A 23,112-nucleotide genomic window follows, 5' to 3' on the forward strand; every position below is an offset into this window, starting at 1 on the left:
TGACGGCTGTTTATCTGGCGAATTAAAGGCCTTTTCAGATTGACGACAGCAAAGCTGATGATTCATTTCAGCTAAAAATAGCTGTAAAGTTCGTATATCGTAAATCAAACTCGTGTCAGAATAAGCTATGAGACTATTTTCATCATAACTATGGGAATTTTGTATATTTTTATATATACATTATTCAAACTATGGGAAATAAATAGCGGGAATTTCCAAATTAGCAAAAAAACAAAATTGTAAATTTCCAAATCATTTAATTGTTAATTTACCTTTATATGTTAGTTCCAATGTAAGGCTTTATATTCATATATATGTATGTATATATATATAGTGCTCTATGAATTTTATTATATATGGCATATTATATATTATGCAAAATGAATTCTGTATTAAATTAGAAATTGAAGTTCCCAAATGTGGGTATATATATTCCAATTGTTGTTGTTCCAATCATGTTTGCTTATTACAATAGATTTGGCAAGTGTAGAGACTATTCCTTGATTGAAACTTCAGCCCTTCGCAGGGACCAGGCTCTCTGCCAATCAAGCACTCCCAACTAAAACACGCTGTTCCCAAAAGAGAAGTATGAAATATGTTATTTGTTGTATTCTTTTTGCTTTATTCACGGTATAAAGATTACATAAGTAAGCTAAATACATACATACATATATAGTAAATATATGGTAAAATAGATTTAACGAACGTTTCCAATGAACTAGCCGCAAATGCAAAGCAAAAACTTATTATATATATGTATAATATATATGTAGTATAATTATCAAAAATAAGAACAAAGTATGAGCAAAAATTATGCCATTTTCAACATATTTGTTTCTTTGTCTCGGGAATGTATTCGGGGGGTTTGAAATTTTACTTCATAACTAGGCGCAATGTCAAATAGCGTTTTATATTATTCTCGTATTTCTTTTTGGATCTCAATGGGTTTTGTCTACGGGCCTGGAATGGTTTGAGCTATTTAGCTTAGGCTAAATTAAATTTATTAATTAAAAGCTTGCTTAATTCATAAGTGACTTTTGCATACTAAAATACATAGTAGTTAGGTTTATCATCATCAAGTATTACAAAGTATATGCCTGCCGTAGCTAAAGAAAGATATGCCACAACATGTCGACAATATGTATATATATATATATACATATATGGTATATATATGATATGGATCTGCCAGCCATTTAATAAGAGTTGAACCTTATCGTTTGTGCGCTTTCGTGTAGAATAATAACAAGTACGGTGTTTCGAATGCTGGGTGCATGATCTGGTCTGGATAATGGGCACCTCAGAGCTTCTGTATGATTTCGAATTTCTTTTTCAGATCGACGCTCTCGTTCTTGGGATCGTACTTCTTCCTGGAGGCCAGCTTGGCGCGCATTTCGGCAACGGTCAGCGGCAAATTCAAACTGCCGGCACGATTCGTAGCCCCATTGGGCGCTGGCGCCGGCGCTGTGGGCATGGCGCTGCCATTGCCATTGCCCATGACATTTGTGGTGCCATTGGTGGTGCTGGTGTTGTTGGTGGTGGTGCTGCTGCTGTAGACGCTGCCATTGTTTGTCATGCTGGCCACCGTGGCTGACGGTGGTGGGGGAGTGCTCATCATTTTGCTGTTGTTGTTGTTGATGCTGTTGTTGTTGTTGTTTGTTGGCGATTTGCTGCCATTCTGCGCTGCGACTGGGGCGACACCAACAACCGGCGCTGGCGCCACAGGCACACCCCTGTCAACCACATCCATGTCGCTGGCATTCACTGTGCTGCCGCTCTGAGTGCTGCTCGCGTTCGAGACGCGCTTCATGCTGGTCACACTGATGCTGCTGATGTTGGCGCTGGCGCCGGGCAGCTCCTGCTTGGTGCCCTCATAGCTGGGCGGACTGCCATTATTAGTGTTATTAGTGTTAGTATTAGCATTAGCATTGCCATTGGTCGCCGGCGTCGGCGATGCCGATTTCGCTGGCATTTCGTTCGCCTTGCCATCCACATCGATCAGCAGCAGCCGCACCTCGTTGGCAATGGCCTTGATGCGCGCCACCACCTGCTTGTGTGTCTCGCTGCCAATGGAGACGCCGTTGACCTCCAGGATGCGATCGCCCTCCTTCAGGCCAGCTGCCTCGGCTGGCGAATTCTCGTCCACCTTGCCAATGAACTGGCCCGGCTTCACCTTCTCCGAGTGCAGATTGAAGCCATAGCCATCGAAATCCGGCCGCTTCACGATGTGGCACACTTTGGTCACGCCCGGCGGCAGTGTGGGCGGTGTGGGCGTTTTGGGCGTGGTTGGCGTAGACATGACTGCAAGTGGAAGGGAATATGTTAAAGAAATTAAATTAAATTTATAATTTATTTGTATAAAATCAAAGAAAAACTTGAGACTAAGAATATGTGCTTTATTAGGAGTTATATTACATGTCTTTATATGTTATTTACTGTTGGCACTGCCTAATCCACGTTCTGTTTAATCTATCAAGCAATACAATGGCAATGACTCAATTTGATACTCCAAGCACTGAGCGACTTGTTGCTCTACATGAGCTCTATGATATGAGCCCATTGCAATTGACTCGCCTCAGTTTGCTTTATTCTGCTTCTTTTTTTCAGAACTTGAAGCATGTTCTTTCGTTAATTGAAAGGAAAGAGACTCTATATTAGTTATGGCTGCAATAAACTGCTGGAAAATATTCTCAGAGTGTTTTTGGCTTATCATTCGCCCTATTACAAACATGGAACTATTCACTGAACGTGTTTAGGCCAGTTTCATTCAATCGACACATTGATGAATTCTTTCTTTCTTATCTGCTCAACTGTTGCCTTTGTTACTCTTTTGCTAAATGTCTTGAAGGCTGTGCCATTTGTTTACAAGTAAACCAAATAGAAATTCCACTGGCATGTGCTCATGGGTCAGAATACCAATTGTATTATTGTTGGGGGCTCTTATCGTGGGCGTTACGTCAGGTAACGTGATTTTCGGCATATATTTGGCACTTCCATTCGTTGCCGTTAAGTACAGGTAATACCATGAGTTGCCACAATGCAACTAAATAGGCTGTAGAACAACTATTCAATTGATTATTGAGCTTACCTACGCGCATGTTTCACCTGTCAAAAGAGGTTCTGTTATGTTTGGCCAACAATTGTTGTCAACTTGAAAGTCATGTAAATAAATTTTTGTTTCAATTTATTTATATTATTATTACTTATTCAATGAGACTTGAAGCGAGTTGGGAAGTTGAATAATTATTTAGATCAAAATTTTAATATTTTTTAAATTATATTAAATATGTGAGCCTAATGCCTCTAATGCGTTATTCTCAACTAAAATTGCAGGAAATAAAATAAAAAGAAGATATGTATTAATTTACAATTCTTTAAATAATGAAAAATATTTGAATATATTTTTATTTATTTAATTTGTTTTTTTTTTCTTCTTTTTTTTTTTTGTTTTATTACAATATTTCAAATTGCTTATATTTTTAGTTGAATCACTTATTTTATTTATTATTCCATTTTATTTATTCAACACTAAAAGTAAAGTGGATTTACCTAGAATAACTTCATTAGAATTATCTGATTAGATTATTTGATTTGCATCTAGTTAGCTAACTCAAATTAAACTGAAGCCAATTCTTCCAGCGAACAGTCTAATAATAAATAACTTTCAATGTTTTTCATCTATTCAAAGTTTCCGAACTTTTTAACAGCATAATAAAATTCTGAGAATTTTTAAGCTCGGCTCAGCTGGAGACTTGGGAATAAAAGCAGCGATTGGCTGAGAAGAAAATTCATTTAATGTATGGATAGAGTGGAGACTAAGGAGAGTTTTAAGAGCTGTCTATATATACATACATATGTATACATATGTGTTATACACCTCTAAGACTCTCGTTACTCTCTACTCTACACTCTCTATTTCATTTAGGTCTCTCTCTCTAAGCCTCAGCTCATAATAGATCATATATATGCTGCCTTTGCTTTCCGCGTATCAATTATCTGTTGGCAATTATATATATATTTGTTTTTTATTAATATATGTTTCTATTTACTATTTTTTGCTGCTGCTTGTGACGTTTTTGCGAGATGTCAGTTCCGCTTCCTAAAACAACGAACAGTACTAAAAACCCACATACGTACATGAATGTACTATGTACAATTGCTATTATTATTATTGGTATTATTTTTGGCTTGATTCTCCCGCTATTCGTTGTTCAATTCGCTTCATTGTTTACCTTTGCTGTAGTATTAAAAATCGCTTACTCGAGGGGGGGCTGAGAGGAGGGGCCGTTGAATTTGATTGTCTGGCTGGCAAGTCAAGGTCGTCTATTGAGCGCATCTTAAAACTTGAACAACAGAATTTTTATATAATGAATTCAGCAAGCAAGCGGGCAAAGGGGTCGCAGGGGCAGAAGGGGGCGGGTCGCCATTCAACAGAACCGATCAGAAAAAGCAAATGTTAATTCGCAGGGCTTCAATTACGAGTTTTTACCTGCCCGCCCGTTGCGTAGTCATAAATCTTACAGACATTTGCTTCCCAAAGCTGATTCACAGACAACAAATAAATGATTATGTATGAAAATATGTTTATTCAGTTTGCCCTCATCTTCGTCGTCTGTTCCTCTTCTTATTTGGTTGTTTTATAATTGAACTTCAAGCGTAAATAAATATAAAGGAAGTGCCGCAACGAAATACCAGCTGCGAGAGCGGTTCTCTTGACATTTTGGGCTTGTACCTGTTCAGCAGTAAGTTCAGGGTCATTGGAGTTCTAAAAGGCTTTGAAGCTAACGCGCTAGCACGTAACAATATGTTTTAGCCTTCAAAATAAATATCTAAGAGATTTGAGATAACTCTAGCAGATTTGTGCGAATGCTTCAGATGAATTAATTGGCTAGAATATTTTTGGAAGAAATTGAGATAAGACAATACTGAGAAATTTATAATAATTTCTTATTATTAATAATGTATATAGAAGGAAATTAAGATAAGATAATCGGAAAAATATAGTCAAGAATAATTTAAGGAATATATAGTATAATATATATATTTATATTAAAGAGTTTGTATATATTTGCATAGGATGAGACAATAGATTCATTAGAATTAAATTAGCTTGAGAATATATTTTTAGTTTTTTTTTTTTTTTTTTTCTATTATAGTTTTATTGCAGCTTTTGTTGTTGACTCTATAGCGCATTTATAATATTTTTAGTATCACAAAAAATATATTTTGAGCATTAAAAAAATATTCAAAAATATATATATCAGCGTTTATCATGAATATATGTTTATTTAAAGAACAAATTATAGATAAATTTGAATACATATAATAGTCAATAAACATAGACTATCAGAATAGAAATAAGAAATAATATAATTGTATATTATAAACGGTGAAAATAAAACTTCATTAAGTCTATTGTTAAGAAGCTAAAAATATTTTATTTATTGCTATAAAATTATGATTTTTTTTATTCAAGAATATATCTATTTCGATGTAGATAAATACATATACACTAATTAATAACTCTCAACTAATTGAAATTAAAAAGAAAACAACAAAAAACTTTGACATGAAAAACAGTTTAGTAAACATATGTCAAATATTTTGCACAAAATGGGCATTTTAATAATAGTTTTTGTTTCTAATATTAAATAGACAAAAGGCTGTCAAAAGAGTTTACTTTTATGGTTTCATATACAATTTATATACTATTCATAAATTTGTTGGCAAAACTGAGAATTTAGCTGGACAGCGCTCAAGCTTTTGGGGCTTTTTGAATCATGCCCCCCTCAGCCCCTCCCCTACGTTGAGGAAATGTGCGCAAAACTTTAATTGAATTTGCAATCAAGCATGAAGTACACACACACACACACACACACACACACACAAATGTACACAAGCTTTAGCACAATGGAGGAATATGCCCCACTTGTCCCGCCCCTTTGGCTGCCCTCGTCTTTGGGGCACAGTGAATACCCGCATGAACGGCTATGGGTGACAGCAGCCTCCCATTGTGTTTGTTGTTTGTTTATTTAAGCGGTTTCTCATCATTAAAACAAATTAGCCGTTAGGCAGCAGCACAGGTAGTAGCACAGGTAGTTTGTCAGTCTGTCCACCTGTCCGCCCCAATGTCCGATTCTATATCCGTCTACGTCTACCCAGCACTCTGAGCGCACATGACAAACGCGCTTAAAAAAAATACAGACATTTGATTGCCGTTAAAAACTATTGTGGAAAATATTTAAACACCGTTCGCAAAAGTTTCAAGTGGGGTATACACTACTGTAAGCACCGTGACTTGAAAGTTCTTGGTGAGAAGAGAGAGAGAGATAGAGAGAGCGAGTTTCTAGCGAACTATGTTGGATTTCAAAGTCAAGCACAGTCTCGAATCACTGGTCGAATCTACCAGAGTTAATGAGAAATGTAGGGCTCTTTATCAATAGTGATGTAATTTTTTATTATGCTGGAAACTTTCGATTGTAATTTTGTTATCGGTTTCATTATATTTTGCTTTGCGTAATGTTCGTCATGCTCTGCGTCTGGCTGAACGTAATTCATTTCGCCGTCATTGCATCCATAGAGTGGGTATTCGAAATATATGCACATAAGCTCAAGTCTTGAAATTTCGAATGCCCATTTGCATATACTTTCAGCAGAAAAGAGTTTGAATATCGTTAGCATATAGCTATTACTATAATATTACTTTAATTTATAACATTTTTAAGTACAAATCTTTAAATCTTTGTAGCATTACAATATAAATATATATAAATATTATAATTTCTGTTATTTTGAAGACCATCACCAATTAACATAAGATAATTATTTATTCTCAAATAAATTTAGTTTTTCTCGATCCTTAAAGAAGTATCGTTCAGTCAGTAAGGTCTCACTTTAATATTCTTACTTGTTTTCTTTGCGATTTCAGCGGACGTGTTGCACAATTAAACGGAAATTCGTAATGCGAGAATAGCTCGCAACATATTTGTGAATATAGAGTTTGTGCACATACAATATTTGTATTCGAGCGTCAAATCATAATTTGCATTTTTTTTTTTTGGTGTTTTAGAGAAATACTTTTTGTTAGCTCGCAAATTAATTAGCTCGCTCGTGTCGCGAGCTACTTTAAATCAAATATTAGCACGTTCTCGAAAGCCCCATGCAAATTGAAACTGATAAGCGAGCTACATACATACAATAAAGGAAATGCCGTCCAAGCCCCGCGGACAGCACACTGGAATTTATTATTAGATAACTGAACCGAACCGAACGGGGCACAATTTCGAGTAACTATTTTCGTATATTATGTGAAATAACTTAAGTACATATTGTTCTTGAATTCGTTTCGGGGGATTTCAGTTGACATACTTCGGCTGAGAGTTGACATTATGAAATGAATTGTTTGAATGAGTATTATGACATTCATTTGCCTGCAGCATAGTAGCGGAATGAGTCATTCACCTGAGATTAATGAATAAGATCTAAGCACCTCAGGGAAAATTTATTGTAGCCGGAGATAACAAAGTTGTGAATGAATTCGCATGGCTAGATGAAAGGGCTTACTTAGATAGTTTATTCTTGTTTACTTATATTTAGGTGAATAAAGAAACTTTTCAAGTAATGAGTTTTTTTTATAATTCTAATTATCTCAGCTATTATTAAAAATTAAATATAAATATATATTTTTTTTCTTTTTGCATTTTTAAGCATTTTATTGGTATTTTGTATAATTCTAATTATCTTAGGTATTATTAAAAATTAAATATAAATATTTTTTTTTTCCTTTTGCATTTTTAAGCATGTGGCTTCTGTGTTTATAAAACCATCTTGACGTAAATATCTTTCAATTAAAAGTGAAATCTGATGACTGCCAGCATAGATAACCGCAGCGAAGAATTGCAGCAGATAAACAAGCTACGTACATACACACATATTGAATCCATATAGATAATAAAATTATAAGTAGGTAAGACATTAATCTATAAATAAAGTAAGATTGATATGAAGAATGCGGAGAAAGTATTGAAAGAAGGCTGACTGGTAGATACCCTGTACATCCTGAATATGGAGATACATTGAAAGATCAATATAATTAAATTTATATAAGGTGTTCTAGGCACTTACAACATACCAGATATGCTCAAATAACAAAAACTCTAGATAGTCATATAATTATTATATTACACCATATATTATATTATATTATATTATAATATATTATATTGTATTATACCCTGTTATATCATATGATGCTCTATTATAATATAAATAATATAATATAAATTCTTTAAAAAGTATAATATAATTATCTGCCACAACAAAATATACTTAACGCTATTGAGACATTTTCCACATGATTGGAGTATAACTAATCAAATAGGTAAGATAAGTAAGTAGGTATAAAATTGAAAAAATACATACACACATACATATTTTACTTGTATTATATATTAACTATCAAGTGTCAAATAAATATTTACAAATACATTATATATATATTTATATATATATGTACAAATGTCTACTAACGACGGGTAAACAATCGCATAAATGTGAGCTATTGGACAACAAAGTCAACCTCAAATAAAATACATAAAATTTGACCTAGAGAAAACGTAAAGTCGATTATAAATGAGCTACATTAGTTTACGTTGTCTGCCACAATAAATCCTTAGCAAAGCCATCAACAGCTAAATTAAAAAATAAAATAAATAAAATAGTTATAAGTAAACGAAAATCGAATAATAATTTTGAAAGCGAAATATAATTTTGTTGCCTTTCGAAATAGTAGTGCAATTAACTCAGCTGCAGAGCGCAAAAGCGCAAACGTCATTTATAAACAGTAAAATTATATAAGCCCTTCACATTTTTTCAAATGATGCATCACGAGCTATTTAAACTCTCATGACAATAATTATTTACAATACAACAACAAAGACAAAGAAAATACGAAAAAGAATGCCGATTATCAGAGTTCCAAACCAAACCAAAACAAAACAAAACAAAAGTAAAAAGTTGAAACCAAAAAAACAACAAGTAAAAAGACCACGTAATAAATTAAACAAATGCTGACGACATTTCCTTGCTTTCAAGTGCTTTGCCGAGATTTTCTATATAAAATGCTCATATATAGGTAAAGTGGCCAGAACTTTCACTTCATATATTATAGAAAAACACATGAATTTCAATGCTCAACTGACTAATTAGCAACTGGAGTTGGGTGTGCGCAGGTTACGTGATCACACGGATCGGGTAGATCAGCCATTACACATAGCATTTGTTTCATCTCTACAGGCGGTGCTCAATTTGGTCATATGCTGGCCATAAAAATGGCCATGTATACGTGTTTACGGATCAGGCTACTTATTATTCTCAAGTGGCTATAAAATTGTTTTCTTTTTAAACGTTACTCAACAGCAAGAGCAAGCGCTATTTGTGAGCTGGTATTGGGGATTGTGTGTGCAACACCTATAAATGGGAGTGCATGAGTCGTGATCAAACAGAAGCTGGATTACTGTTAGCTCAACACAAACTGAGCACGAACTAAATAATTATGGAATATTACAAGATATTTGGGAAGTACTGAAAACTCACAATAGATAAAAATAGACAAGAGACTCATGGAACTCATTATTAACTAATTCTATAATATTTTATTATCTATAAGTACTCATATCATAACTATTGTAAGATTATAAAGATATACTCTCCATTAGAACCCATGGAAAATGGGCAGTCAGTCTATAATAGTTTTGGTATAAGGCTTGTAATGGGCAGAAGTAGGCGTGGCATGTTTATATTCTTGATCAGGGATGAGCTTAGCTTTAATAAGTCCTGTTTTGCCCCTGTTCGTATGTTTGAGCGCGTCCATCTCAGAGCCCACAAGAGCTAAAGATCTAAAATTTGAATTGAAATATCGGCTTTTAGAAGGTTCTCCTCTAGACTTTTCTTATTTCTTCAATTAAACAATATTTGTTATTGTTATTGTCCCACAATGGACAATTGAATAGCTCCACATTCCAGCGGCTATCGATTCACTTTGCCAACATTTATTATGATTTATGTTGTCTTCGCCTTTGTTTTTCTTATCGGCAACAACTTAATGCAGATTTAATTTAGTTGGCACGCCTCAAAAAGCGCTCAAAATCAAAAATGTCTATATTTATTTATTAGGCAAGAATTTGAACTCTTCATTTTCAGTGTCTAGGCTGTAAATTATCTTATCATGCGCTAGTTGGATTTTCATTGAAGCGCAGGTAGCTCGCTGAGATTTGAACTTTTTACACTGAAAACAATTAATAAGAGTTTTTAAAGATGACGTCAAGAAAAATTAATGGAGCTTTGTAACTGAGCTGACAGTTTTGATTAGCACCTGCTTGGGTTACTTTTCATTTTTTTTATTATTTATTATTTACTTATTTAATTATTATTATTTTTTTTCGTTTCTTTTTTCTGCTTTTTTTTTTTCTTTTGGAAAGTGCAATTACTCGCACTCGTACATGAATCACTTACAAAGATCTTCACACATTGCCCCCGGGCAGCGAGCGACAAAAACTCATTAGCAGCTCTCAAGATGCGCCCAACGAAGAGACCCAATCGCTGGGCCAGAGATTGTCGCCGTCCTCTGGTTTCTGGCTGAGTGACTGGCATTGAGAATGGTTAGCAAAGTTTTTCTTACAGCCATGGGAAACTATGTGTGAAACTGGTTATGAATATTGCTGATGCCCTGTAGCATAAGGCCAATGGGTCTATTTTTTTTTACATTTTAGAAAACACTACTGTTGTCAAAGTTGACACTTCATATTAAATATTTGGGTCAACTTGGTCTCTATTATATTAAAAGTTTCTTGCTCTAATGGGGTTTTCACTTAACATTTAAGGTTTGAATATGATAGCACAAGAATTTCGTCAACATCCTATGATCTCTTTCCGGTCTCTTAATTACTCTTGGTGGACCCAAGTGCCCTCTATTGCTGCAGCTTTTTATAGGGCATCCCATTAGTCTATCTATTTTAGTTCTTATTACCTCATACACCTCTCCTTCCCTCTCTCTCTCCCTCTCTAATTGCACGTTTGATATTCAATGACAAATGCAAACAATGTGACTGTGACCCGTCATAGCCCCACACTCTGGCAGCAGCCACCTGCAGCGCATAATTTGCAGGCAACTCGAGACTGAAGAGCATCTCGAGATCCGATCCGATCCGATCCGCGCCCCCATCTCCCAAGCAAGCCAAGCACACACACACGCACACAGCTGTACATCGTCATTAGCATTTAGCACATTAATCCAACTGCGGCAATGATAAACAATGAACGTAAATAAATGTTTTTTTTTTTCATATTTTTTTAGATACCTATTAATTAATGGTAAACAAAAGTGTGCAAATAAAGTAAAAAATAAAAAAAGTTATATTTAATGCGTAATTGGTTATAATAAAATTATTTTGAGCGGCAAGTCTGTAAACTGTGTGGGCTGTGCGGATGAGATCATCTCGAAAGCATCGAAATCTGTTCGTAAATTCAAGTTACAATCTTTCTATGTATGTAAATGCTCTTCAATTCTATTCACAGCTTGGTCAGGTTTCCCGTAAAAGATATAAATATACTGTATTTTACATATTTAAGGAATCGCATAAATTATAAACAAATACCAGACGTTAAATGCAAATGAACTCTAAATATCTTTTTCTTTCATTGTGTAAAAATAAAACACTCGGTTTAATTAATGCGAATGTCAACGAATCTCGATCATTTACGATTACAATCGATGGGATTAAAATTATTGTTATTATTCATGATTAAAATTGTTATTGAGATAAAACATTGTTAACATATTTCGCGAAATTTTGTGAAGTCAAATATCGCTAATTGCGCATGGCGAATATCGGATAACGCTCTTATTAAATGTCTCAACGAATCATCGCGAATGTCGTATGCAGCTCAGATCGAAAATTGTATGCCACACATGTTGAACATCGTATGTTTCTGTATACGACTGGTGAATATCGGATGCAACTCATACCGAATATCGTACGCGATTCTTATCTATAATTGTATGTTGCTCATGTCGAATAACATATGCTGCGCATATCGTATGTCTGTATGCTGCTCAAATCGAATATCGTATGCAACTCATAGCGAATATCGTCTAAAAGTCGTTCATGTCGAATATCGTATGCTGCTCAAAACGAATAGCCAATATCGTATGCAAGTCAGTGAATATCGGATGCAGCACATAACCAATATCGTATGAAACTCATATGGAACATTGCATATGTCAAATATCCTATGCTATTATCAAATCGAATATCGTATGCAACTTGTGAGACATATTGTATACTGGAATATCGAAATGATATGGAATTCATATTGAATATCGTATTATTATCATATCGAATATCTGATGCTGTTTAATTTAAGCATTAATTCATTAAATAATTATTTAAATTAACTGTATTACATAAATCTTTATCTAGTTACTTCTTATTTAAAGTAATTTGTAGAATTACTTCTGCCGAAATAGCGCACGAAAAGCGTTGTGGAATCTCTTAAGAGAAATCTATAGAGAAGTTCATGCGATGCCATTAGATAAGTGCTCATAAAACTTACCCATCTAATTATGTTCTTAGTGTGAACTCAAGCTCTTAGTCTTGGTTTACCAACTGGGCGCATTCGATAGTTAATCAAATACAGCAAACGCTTCCAAAAGAGACAAAATCCAATCTGTTTTGACTACACAAAAACCGCATTAAAAACTGAAAGCGGCGACAATGAAAATTTGTGAAAAGAAAGAAACGAAAGCTAAGCGATACAAAATAGAAGACAATAGAAAGAACAAATGTACAATAACAATTTGTGTTGTTGCTGTGGTCAAAAACTTAACACAAATAGTTAGTACCAGGCGCGTATCTCAGAGATACATATATACATACATACAGAGTGCCAAACGGACGACAAGGGCAGTGTGCGGATACTTTTAGCACATACTACAATAACAAACAGCAACAACAACAACAACAACAACCACAAGCGAAGTAATTATAAAATGTATAAAGATCTCGTCTGCCTGCGAGCCCAGAGCGACGTTCATCTCGCCGCTTAGAAGCTGTGCAGAGACAGAGGGGCAGACGGACAGGGGGCCAGAGGGGAGATACTTTTCGTATACTTTTCGTATCTGCAGCTTGGATGCCACAAACTGGCTGCTGGCTGACTGGCTGACCGCCTGCCTGGTTGCCTGACAGCCTGCTGGTTGGGTTCAGTTTTGGTCTGGGCTTTGGTTTTGGTTTCGGTTTGGCCTGTTCTGAGAGGTTGGTTAACCAAATTCATTTTGAAGCTGCCTCAAAAATATTTCGTGCATTCGGTTTGCCGAGGGATTCTTATTTTTTGTACGCTGAGCTTGAGAAAATAAAAATTGATTCTAGAACCAGTTTGTGGCTCGTCTTGTGACGCTGTCTATGTGTGTGTGTGCGTGTGTGTGTGTGTTGGGCTATGTACTTGTTTGGCTCTGCTCTTTTTAGGCGTTTCTCGTCTCCTCTTTGACTGTCTTTTAAAAAACAAAAAACAGCTTGTTGGCATTTCTCTCTCTCTCTCTCTCTCTCTCTCTCTCTCTCTCTCTCTCTCTCTCTCTCTCGCCCTCTCTCTCCCTCACCCTCACTCTTTGTCTTTCAATTTCTATACTTTTTTTTGTCGTTTATAAAAAGCATATTTTTTGTATTTTTTTGGTTGTTGTCCGCTTTCGTTTGTTTTGGGGCGTTGCAGCCGACGAAATGGTCCATCCATTTAATTAAGCAGATATTTCTTTGGTATAAATTATGCATATTTCCAACATAAAGGAAAGAAATAAGTAACGAAATTCGAAAGTTCCCCGGATCGAAACGCGTTTAACCAAATACCGAAACGGACAAATTTCTAAGCGTCATCGATCAGCATGAGCTTAGCTTGAAATTTTCTTTATATAATTGCCGATGCAACAAAAGTTTCTGTTTTTCTTTATAGAAATAAAGCTCGGGTTCTCAAGACCTTGACTGCATATGAAAATTGATTGCTAATAACTGTAAACTCAGGAAAAAAAAAACAACTTGTTAACAATGTGAAATCTCTATAAGTCGATGTATAGTTAAATTAACAAACTTTGGTGTAAATTGTGAATATGTGTCTGTAATATTTATATAGGTGCTATTCATCTATTTTTATGTGAGAGTTATGCCTGGGGCCCATATTGTTTCCAGCTTTCCAGCAATTGTTCACATATTCACATGCCACTCAAAATGAGTTACATGCAATGCAAAAATTTTTACTAAATAAATATGGGAATTTTATGACTAGCCGCAACTACATTTATAACGGTTAAGCATTAAGAAACTTATATACACTTTAAACTTTGCACCCGAAAATTATTGAGGTATTGAAGAAGATTGCAAATGCCATAAAGATTCGAGTAAGAAAATAATAAAAAAAATAAATTAATGATTATTTAGTTTGTGAATCAAGCAAAAGTTATTTAACAAAGCTTAGTCAATAATAGATGAGTAAATATACAGAAACTTATCTCTTATATAAGCATATCTGTATAACTTGTTTCATTCGAAGCTGACGGAACACTTTCATACCTCATTCCGTATATGTTTCTATATATAAGTGTATGTGAAAATAGAGGAAATTAAGGAACTTAGTATACCACGTATATCTATATATTTTTTATTAATTTTCGCAGCAGACTAACAATGATCTAGATAGAAGAAAATCATGAAATCAGCTGTGTGAAAATATTATTAGACTATCGGTAAGTGTCAGACCCAATAACCGGAAATGAAGTAGTTGGTAATGCTGATTAAGGCAAGGTTAATGGCCAATGCGATTAGTCAGTCCATTTGGCAAAGGAAGCGAGAAGCGTGATAAGCAAACATTTGGTATGTCAAAAATGCTAGATATCATAAATGCCAAGGTGTAAATAGATCAATTATAGCTACAATTAACAATCAGCTAGGCAAACTACTCTAAGAAGCGAAAGGAATATATTTGTTGTTGTCATTTGGAATAAACATGTATATGTTATATATGTCATATCAGCATACATGAATTGTATTTCCTTGATTTCCATAATCGCGCATTATGATGTCATTTATGCTTGAGTGCAACTTTCTCACTTGTATTTCCATTAATAAATATATTTATTCATGGATCACTTTATAATCTAACTCTAGATGTCGGAAACTTGTTGACTTCATCTTTGGAAATGTGGCTATCGTAGTATCTTTATTAGCACATCTCGATGCGGATGCAGAGGAATGTGCCAAAATGCGATAGTCCATAACGGTAACGTGTTAAATACTAAACTTGATCGCTTAACCACAACCCAGAGAATAAATTAAATTAGCATAGATCTACAGCTGAGACCGAGTGCGACTGATAACAGTTGTAGAGCCAGCCCAAGTGGGGGAAAACACACTCAGAGAGAGAGAAAGAGAGAGAGAGAGAGAGAGAAACAGAAAAGCGTTTGAAAACCAGAAATACACGCGACAAAAATGCACAACTTAAGAAATCAGGTGAACTAAACCGGTGAATTAATAAAAAAAAGAATATATATAAAAATAAAATGAAAAAAAAACGCGTTGACGAAACCTGCTCCGAGGCATAGCTGAAATTCCAGCCAAGATCGTCGTGGAGGGTAGTGCGGCGTGGCACTGGCACGCCTGCGCCATGAAAAACCCCAAGACAAGTAATATGCGAATTGTAAATAGACTAATCTAACTATAGGAAAGTCGACAAATAAATACCCTAGGAAATAGGAGGGTAGAAATAGGTAAAAGAAGCTTCAAAGTATTTAAATAAAAAAAAATGTTAAGTAAAAAACATAGAATGATTATTTAATTATTATTATTTATAAAAATTTATTTATAAAAATTTATTTATAAAAATTTAGAAAAATTTAATAAACCCTAAAAAATGACATTAGAGAATAAAAAAGAAACTCGAAGGAATTTATAAAAAATTATAATATAAAAGGAAACAGCAAAACTAAAACTTAATTTCATGAATATAAATTTTAATTGAGCGTATATTATAAAAATATGGTATATTATTGATTTTGTATTCTGACTTTTACTTAGATTCTTATCTAATAAATATTCTATCAATAACGTTAACAAAAAGATGCAAGAAATATTTGAGAGTATTATAATAATATTATTATACAGAAAATATAGTCATAATTAATAAATTATTAATCAACTAAAATAATAATATGTAAATAAATTATAAATAAATATTTCTAACCTTCTGAATACAATTCCGAGAATTATTTTGTATAAAAAAATATATAATTATATATTATTATTGTATATAATGGATGATCAATCATAATTGACATTAAAGAGAAGCTTTCATGTGAGTTGCATACACGTACATATATAGCATGTACATAGATAAGAATATAAATACTTTATATGGTCAACATAGCTCGTGATAAAGCTGAAATACCTTCTTTAAAAGTGTCCAGGTACAAAAATACCGAGAAATGTCTATATATAAGTATCTATGTATATAAAATCGCATGCATGTCGCATTCGGCCTTATGCAATGTGCAAGAGAGAGAGGGAGGGCTGCAAGGGGCAGCGGCGTGTGCATGAACGTGGCAACAAGACTAATAACACTAACAACGACAACAACAACAACAACAACGACAGCAAACGCAACAAGCGGGGCATAAGGAGCCGTAACAGAGAAATAAATCAAAACAATTACGGATTATGCAAGTTGTTGCTGCCGTTTGGCTATGGCCATTAAAAGCAGTTAACAGTTAACAGGGCAACACATTTTGCTATGGTTAAAAAATGTTTAATGTTTATTGCACATTTAGTTTATTTAGCGTGCGGCTTTTAAGGTTGATTGCTCGCAGAAACTAAAACAGAAAACAAATCAAAAAAACAAACAACTTTGAGCCGCATTGCGTGTGCCAATAATACAGCCAACAGAAGAGATAATAATAATATATATGTATATATGTTTATATACATTTAGTACAAACGGTTTTTGCTATTGAAAAATGCATTCCGTTTTCGCTGCTTTTAGTTATATATAATTAAGTGCGAGCACACAAAATTCACTAAAATGTATAATTTGAGTCAGTGCGCCTTAAACTGTTTTTAAAGCTTTCTTAAACTGCGATTTAAGAAAATGTAATTATTTTTTTAATATGCATTTAAATTAGAAATAATGTGTCTAAATTTAGAAGAAAACAAAAATGTCAATTTAAATAAACATTTATTTTCTAAAAACCTTATAGCTTTCCTTTCAAATTATTTGGCGACATCTCAAACTGTGCGGAAGCTCAAAGCATTGGCTGAACTGAAAAGCCTAAACAAACAGTCTATAATTACGTCCATTTTGTATATAAGTCTGAACATATGTATATCAAATTATCAAACATAATCTAATTTCATTTATTTATACTGAGTGCAAAAACGAGCAAAATTAAAAATAATGAATTTGTATTATCAAATCCAATTTAGTTTCATAAATTTCCATTTCAATTTGTGGCACAATTCTCATTAAATTTATTTGCTGGCCCCTCGAGCTCTGAGCAGGACTTTAAAACTGTGCCAAGGCCGTGCGACATCATTGCCGTACAGTTTGACATGCACAGGCAGGCGTTGCATAAACTTTTTCGCTTCCATGCAGTTTTGCATGCAAATTGTGCGTTTGACAGCTCCTCAACTTACCGCTTAAATAAACAATCCGTTAATGTGAGCGAGTATGGGTGGGCGTACGCGCGTATGTGTGTGAGTGAGTCTGTGTTTAGTTTTGTTTTGTTGTTGGCAAAAGTTTTAATGCCCTTGCTATTTATAGCTTTGTTGTTATGGCTGTGCACTGTTTTTTTTTATTTATTTATTTTTTTTTATCTCTTGCTCTTTAAATTGTATTTAATTTATTTTATTCAATTGTATTTGATTCAATTTCTGTTTTCTTTACGTATTTCGCATGCACACCTACACACATGCAAATACACGTACGCACAGGCGAACTGATGTTTGGAGTCGAAATCAATCAACAGCAAAGATAAGTGAGAAGTGCGCGAGGGACAGAGACAGCAACGGCGAAGGCAACGGTAACGGCGACGGCGAAGGCGGCGACAACGGCGAATTGCGAAGATAAAGTGTGAGACGCATGCGCACGTAAAATAATTTGTAGCTGTTGTTGTTGCTGCTGCTCTTTTTGTTTTAGTTTTTGTATTTGTAGTAGCAGTCGTAGGTACTCTTGTTGTTATTTCTGCTTTGCTTCTCTTTCGTCGAGTTCTTTCTACTCACTTAGCGCAATCGAATGTCTCGCGCTTCAACGACTTAACCGTTTTCGCGGGCGAATTGATACTGATTGTGACCGGGCCAACGGCGCTACTTCAAGAGGGCCAGTCACCAAAAGCCACAGGTGAGCTCAAAGCTTGCTAGAGATGGTCGCTTGCCAGTGAATATCGTATATATATCGTATATCATTAACGGAAGAGCCAAAGCGAATTATTAAGACAAGTCTATTAAGAAACTAGTTGTAAAATATATGCTTATGACTATTTCGTGTTAAAACATGGCTATTGAATTTAAATTAATTTTGTATTCAGGTGCTTCTGCTATCATTAGATCTCAGTGGCGCTCATCACTAGCTTAAAACTTGAAATGAGAGTGAGTGACGCTGAAACTGGAATGCGAGTGTCTGATGAAGGGAGAGAGCTGGAAACAGCTGTTACGAGCAATCACAATCACACACTCGCACAGACACACACACACACACACAGACACGCAGCATACTTTTAGGTGAGCCTATCAGCGCACTGCGGACAAACAAATGTGTGTACATTGTATTTCCCATGCCATTCGCTCAACGCTCTCAATTAAATTGATAACTCATGCACTTGCTTTCACTCTCGCTCTCGAGCATTAATGCCCATTGTCTGTGCCGAGCTGAGACCCGCTTATCAGCAGTAGCCAACGCTGTTTCCAGCTGACTGCTCCATCTGTATGGCATATCAATTTGTTTGAAGGATTCACGAAGTATGAATGCATATGAGTTTTGCATGCAGTTGTGATGAATGGGAGGCGGGCAGTGATGAAGCTGGCGCTGGAGGTGTCGGCACTGGGAACGTGCCGCTGCATATGCAGACGACATTTTTTGACCAGGCCAATGCGATTCCTGGAAAACAAAGGCCATTCAAATGCGATGCCAAGACAATTGACAGGCGACAGATGTGAAGGAATCGAGTTATAAAGGATTCAAGAATTTATGAGGGATGTGAAGAATATAAATAAATCTAAGAAAATAGAAATTTATTAAAAATAACATAAACTTAATAGCAAACAAATAAATTTTAGTGATCAATTTTATTAACAAGTAAATATTAAGAGTAGCAGTAATAGTAATAATATTTGCTTAAATATAAAATATAAGATTTTGAAGTTTAACTGTAAATATGTAATATAACATACTTTTAGGTACTTACAAAAATCTTTTCTTAATTTATAATTTAAACTTAATATAAATATAACTTTAAAAAACAACAAATATTGTTAAATATTAGCACTGCTTTTCAAATGAATAACAATATTATAATAATGCATAAAAATCGTCAGGAATATCATCTACTGATACAATACATTATAGATATGAGTATATAGATTTTATTGTATGCATTTCATTGCAATTCTTTACCAGCCTGTGGATGCAACATTTTGTTGAGCCGTAACGTAGAACTCCTTCGTGGTTCCATCCTTTGTCGGCAACTGTACTTTTTGCCGTGCTGACAGTTGACAGTTGGCATTTTGAGTGGTTGCTGACGTGTGCCATGGCCATGATTGATCGGGGTAGCTGGCCAGCTTATGGAATTTATTTAATTTCCGTATGACCACTGAAGCAGCAGCACAGCCCCAGGCCCAGTCCCAGTCCCGGGTCCAGCTTCCCCCGGGCACGGGCTCAATTTTCAGGGACAACACACCCGCATACCCACCTCCAACTGGCATTTGCCGTGTGTGGGCAACAACACAAAAGCCATCCAAAACGAATGTACGAAATGTAGTCATGCAGCAGAGACGACAGATAATGATCAAATAACACTCAAAAGCACTAGAAGGCTGACTGCTGGACCCGCAATCGCGAGCTCCTTGGGATGTTCGTTCATTCGCTCGCTCGCTCGCTCGGTCGTTCGTTCGTTCGCTTGGTGATTCGCTCTTATCGTTTTAATTAGTTTCGTAAAAGTTGGCAAACAAACAAACTAAGGCTGGAATGACGGCAGAAGGGGGACTGCAGCTGGGCAGAATATTTGCTGATGGCGTAATGAAATTTAAGCAAAAATTTGTTGTGCACTCCACATATGACTGTCTCTTTTGCTCTCTCCCTCTCGCTCCCACTGTGTGACTGACTCTCTTGCTCATTCCGGCTGCTGCTCGCCTTCTCTGTGCACAAATTAACTTATGAAATTGCTTATAATTAACAAGCCGGCAAAGTGGAAGTCAGAGTTTCGTGCACAAATTGCATTGCCAATTGCATTTAAAGTTTACACTTAACATTTAATTAAGGTCCTTTCAGGACTGCTGCGACGCTGGGCTGGACGCACCTGTATTTATCTCAGCTACTGGAACAGCTGGCGGCCATTTTGTTTGCATGCATATTTATAAGAAATTCGCGCGAAATGAATTCCTACTGGCTGGAAGGCAGGTGTTAAGGCAGGTCGCAGGCGGCACTGGCAAATGCTGGAGATTAAGCAAAATACCTGAGCACTTTCTTTTCAAATTAATATGCAAGCCAACCTAGAGATATACTGTATTTGTATATATAAAACGCTTTAATCTAAGAAAAGAAACGAAAGAAAGTTTCCTCTCAATCCGCTTTAGCTGTCAGCGAAATTAAAAAAAAAAAATCAAATGCTTTACGTCAATCAAATGTGAATTCTCTTAACTCGTTCATATAAGATCAACAATTAGCTAAAATACAAGCGAACTGTTTGTAGAGCAACTGCGCCATCATTGCTCGAAGCGTCAGCGTCTTCTTCGAATCGATCGACCAATGGCTGCCAATCATAAGAGATCGAAAATTTGTGTCTGCTCCCTGGGCCTGGGCCGTTGGAAAAGGGAACGAGAATGGAACCGAAATGAACTTTATTTTCAAAAACCGTGCAAAAATCGTTCAATCATTTAAGTAAAGTGCCAGGCGCGCAGCGCCGACAGCGAGCGGAATTGACGCATTCAATTCAATGGACAGCAACAAAAACGTAGAAAAACATAAGAGAGCGACGTCAACCCCACACACATACGCGCACACACGCACACACTCGCTTGAGTACTCTCGTATGCACGCACACACTCACGCTCACTTTATACTGCCTCACTGGCTGCGGTTCTTTGCGTCGCTTCGTCTCGCTTTGACTACTTGCTACTGGCTGGCACAGTGCGGCCGGCACTCTCTTTCCATCTCTCTTCGATACATGGCGCGGTGCATTTTACAGTTTTTGTATTTTGAAACGATCATGCGGGCGTATAGAAATAGCCGCACACTCACAATGCAAGAAACGAAGAGGTGCTACTGAATAATTTACTTGTTTAACATGCTGTGCACCTGTTAGCCGCATGGATCACTTTATCGATTTTACGAATGAAGAAGCAAAAATGCGATCGATTGTGATCTCAAATCGGAATAATTTCGTACTCGAAATACTCGATCGTGCACAGTTTCTGCAGAGCAACTGAACGTGAAACCATCACGAAAAGAGTGAGAGGGGGGAAATAACGGGGCTGTACATCTGAATGCGATCGCTTACAGCCACAGCAAAAATATTATCGCCTTGTTCAAAGAGCATTTTATATAGAGAAAATTAAAATAAAAAAAATTGAATTGGAGATGCCGGGGATTGAACCCGGGGCCTCTCACATGCAAAGCGAGCGCTCTACCACTGAGCTACATCCCCGTTGAGTTAGCGGCAGCGCAAACAGCAAGCTAAGCTAAACGCCTATCAATTGTTAATGGTCATGCGCATTAAAGTGATACGTGAAGAGAATAAAGAATTCGACTTAGGATTATATATGAATTGTGAACTATTAAAATCTATTAATATAAAGAGAAAATCAGGTTGATTATTCAGTATTTAGCTGTGTACTGCTTATACTTGTTTATAATTTGTTGACTTTGCTAATAAATTAAATGAAAGCAATCAAAACTCGCAATATCTAACACTAAACAGCCACTTCATTGAATTGTATTAGTTTCATGGGCTTGAGTGACTTATCAGCATTTGGCAGGCACAAATCATCATGGGGATGTAGCTCAGTGGTAGAGCGCTCGCTTTGCATGTGAGAGGCCCCGGGTTCAATCCCCGGCATCTCCAATTAACTTTTTTGCATATTATTTTTTTATTTATTTAAACATATCGTGTGTGTGTGTGTGTGTGTGTGTGTGTGTGTGTATTTGTTAGCTTCAGTCAGACGAGACTTGTCAAGACTCTTACATGCTGGCTAAAGTTCAAGTTAGACCCAGCAGTCAACTGTTCCATGTGACCTCAGTGTTTCTGGTTTTGGCTTTGGACCGGCTGACTTGATTTATGCGCAACGAGGCGGCAATAATGAATTATTTATGCCGATTTACGGCTGCCAGGCAGGTCTGCATGTCAATTGGCTAAAGGACTAGTGCTGCCAGACGATGTGGGCGGACGGCAAGTGGGGCGGATGTGGCACACAGCTGAGCGACGCTGACTTCGGGCGGTGACTTTGACTTCTTGCTGCCATTTTAGCCACAATGCAGTCAAGTGGTTAAAATATATGCTCGCAGCTTCTTGTTCATCTTGTTGCTGTTCCTGTTTTTGTTGCTGTTGCTGTTGCACGGGATATATGTATGTATATACATACATACATAGTCAAACGACTGGGGCGGCTAGTGTGGGCGTGTCTAGAGCTTTTTGTTTTGACTTTTGTTAAGGCAAGGAAATTGCCTGTTCTCACTTTCGCAACATTTGCTTAGCTGAAATTAAAATTAAATTTTGCATGAGCCAGCTCACATACACACCCACACACACGCATACACACGCACACACACATTGATGTGTGGCTAGCATAGACAGGCAATTGATTTTGTTGCGGT

At 36.0% G+C, this 23,112-nt stretch overlaps 1 protein-coding gene and 2 non-coding genes across 3 annotated transcripts; 1 reads left to right on the forward strand and 2 right to left on the reverse strand.

Moving 5' to 3' along the window:
* Positions 1-614: 614 nt before the first annotated feature.
* Positions 615-18,374, reverse strand: LOC108654524 (uncharacterized). The gene is made up of 2 exons (XM_018105964.3): positions 17,724-18,374; positions 615-2,301 (listed from the first exon to the last, which is right to left on the reverse strand). Exon 2 carries the CDS (start codon positions 2,297-2,299, stop codon positions 1,301-1,303), a length of 999 nt encoding a protein of 332 aa, XP_017961453.1. The 5' UTR covers positions 2,300-2,301; positions 17,724-18,374; the 3' UTR covers positions 615-1,300.
* Positions 18,375-21,874: 3,500 nt separating this feature from the next.
* Positions 21,875-21,946, reverse strand: TRNAA-UGC (transfer RNA alanine (anticodon UGC)). The gene has a single exon. It is a non-coding gene; the product is annotated as a tRNA-Ala (tRNA).
* A 345-nt stretch (positions 21,947-22,291) lies between these two features.
* Positions 22,292-22,363, forward strand: TRNAA-UGC (transfer RNA alanine (anticodon UGC)). Its single transcript has one exon. It is a non-coding gene; the product is annotated as a tRNA-Ala (tRNA).
* The last annotated feature ends 749 nt before the right edge of the window (positions 22,364-23,112 follow it).

Source organism: Drosophila navojoa, chromosome 5 (genome assembly GCF_054131105.1).
Source record: "Drosophila navojoa isolate 15081-1374.11 chromosome 5, UAZ_NAV_1.0, whole genome shotgun sequence".
NCBI classification, from domain to species: Eukaryota; Metazoa; Arthropoda; class Insecta; order Diptera; family Drosophilidae; genus Drosophila; species Drosophila navojoa.

Coding starts and splice junctions, on each gene's coding strand:
- LOC108654524 (XM_018105964.3), bottom strand. CDS start 2,299: ATGTCTACGCCAACCACGCCCAAAACGCCCACACCGCCCACACTGCCG.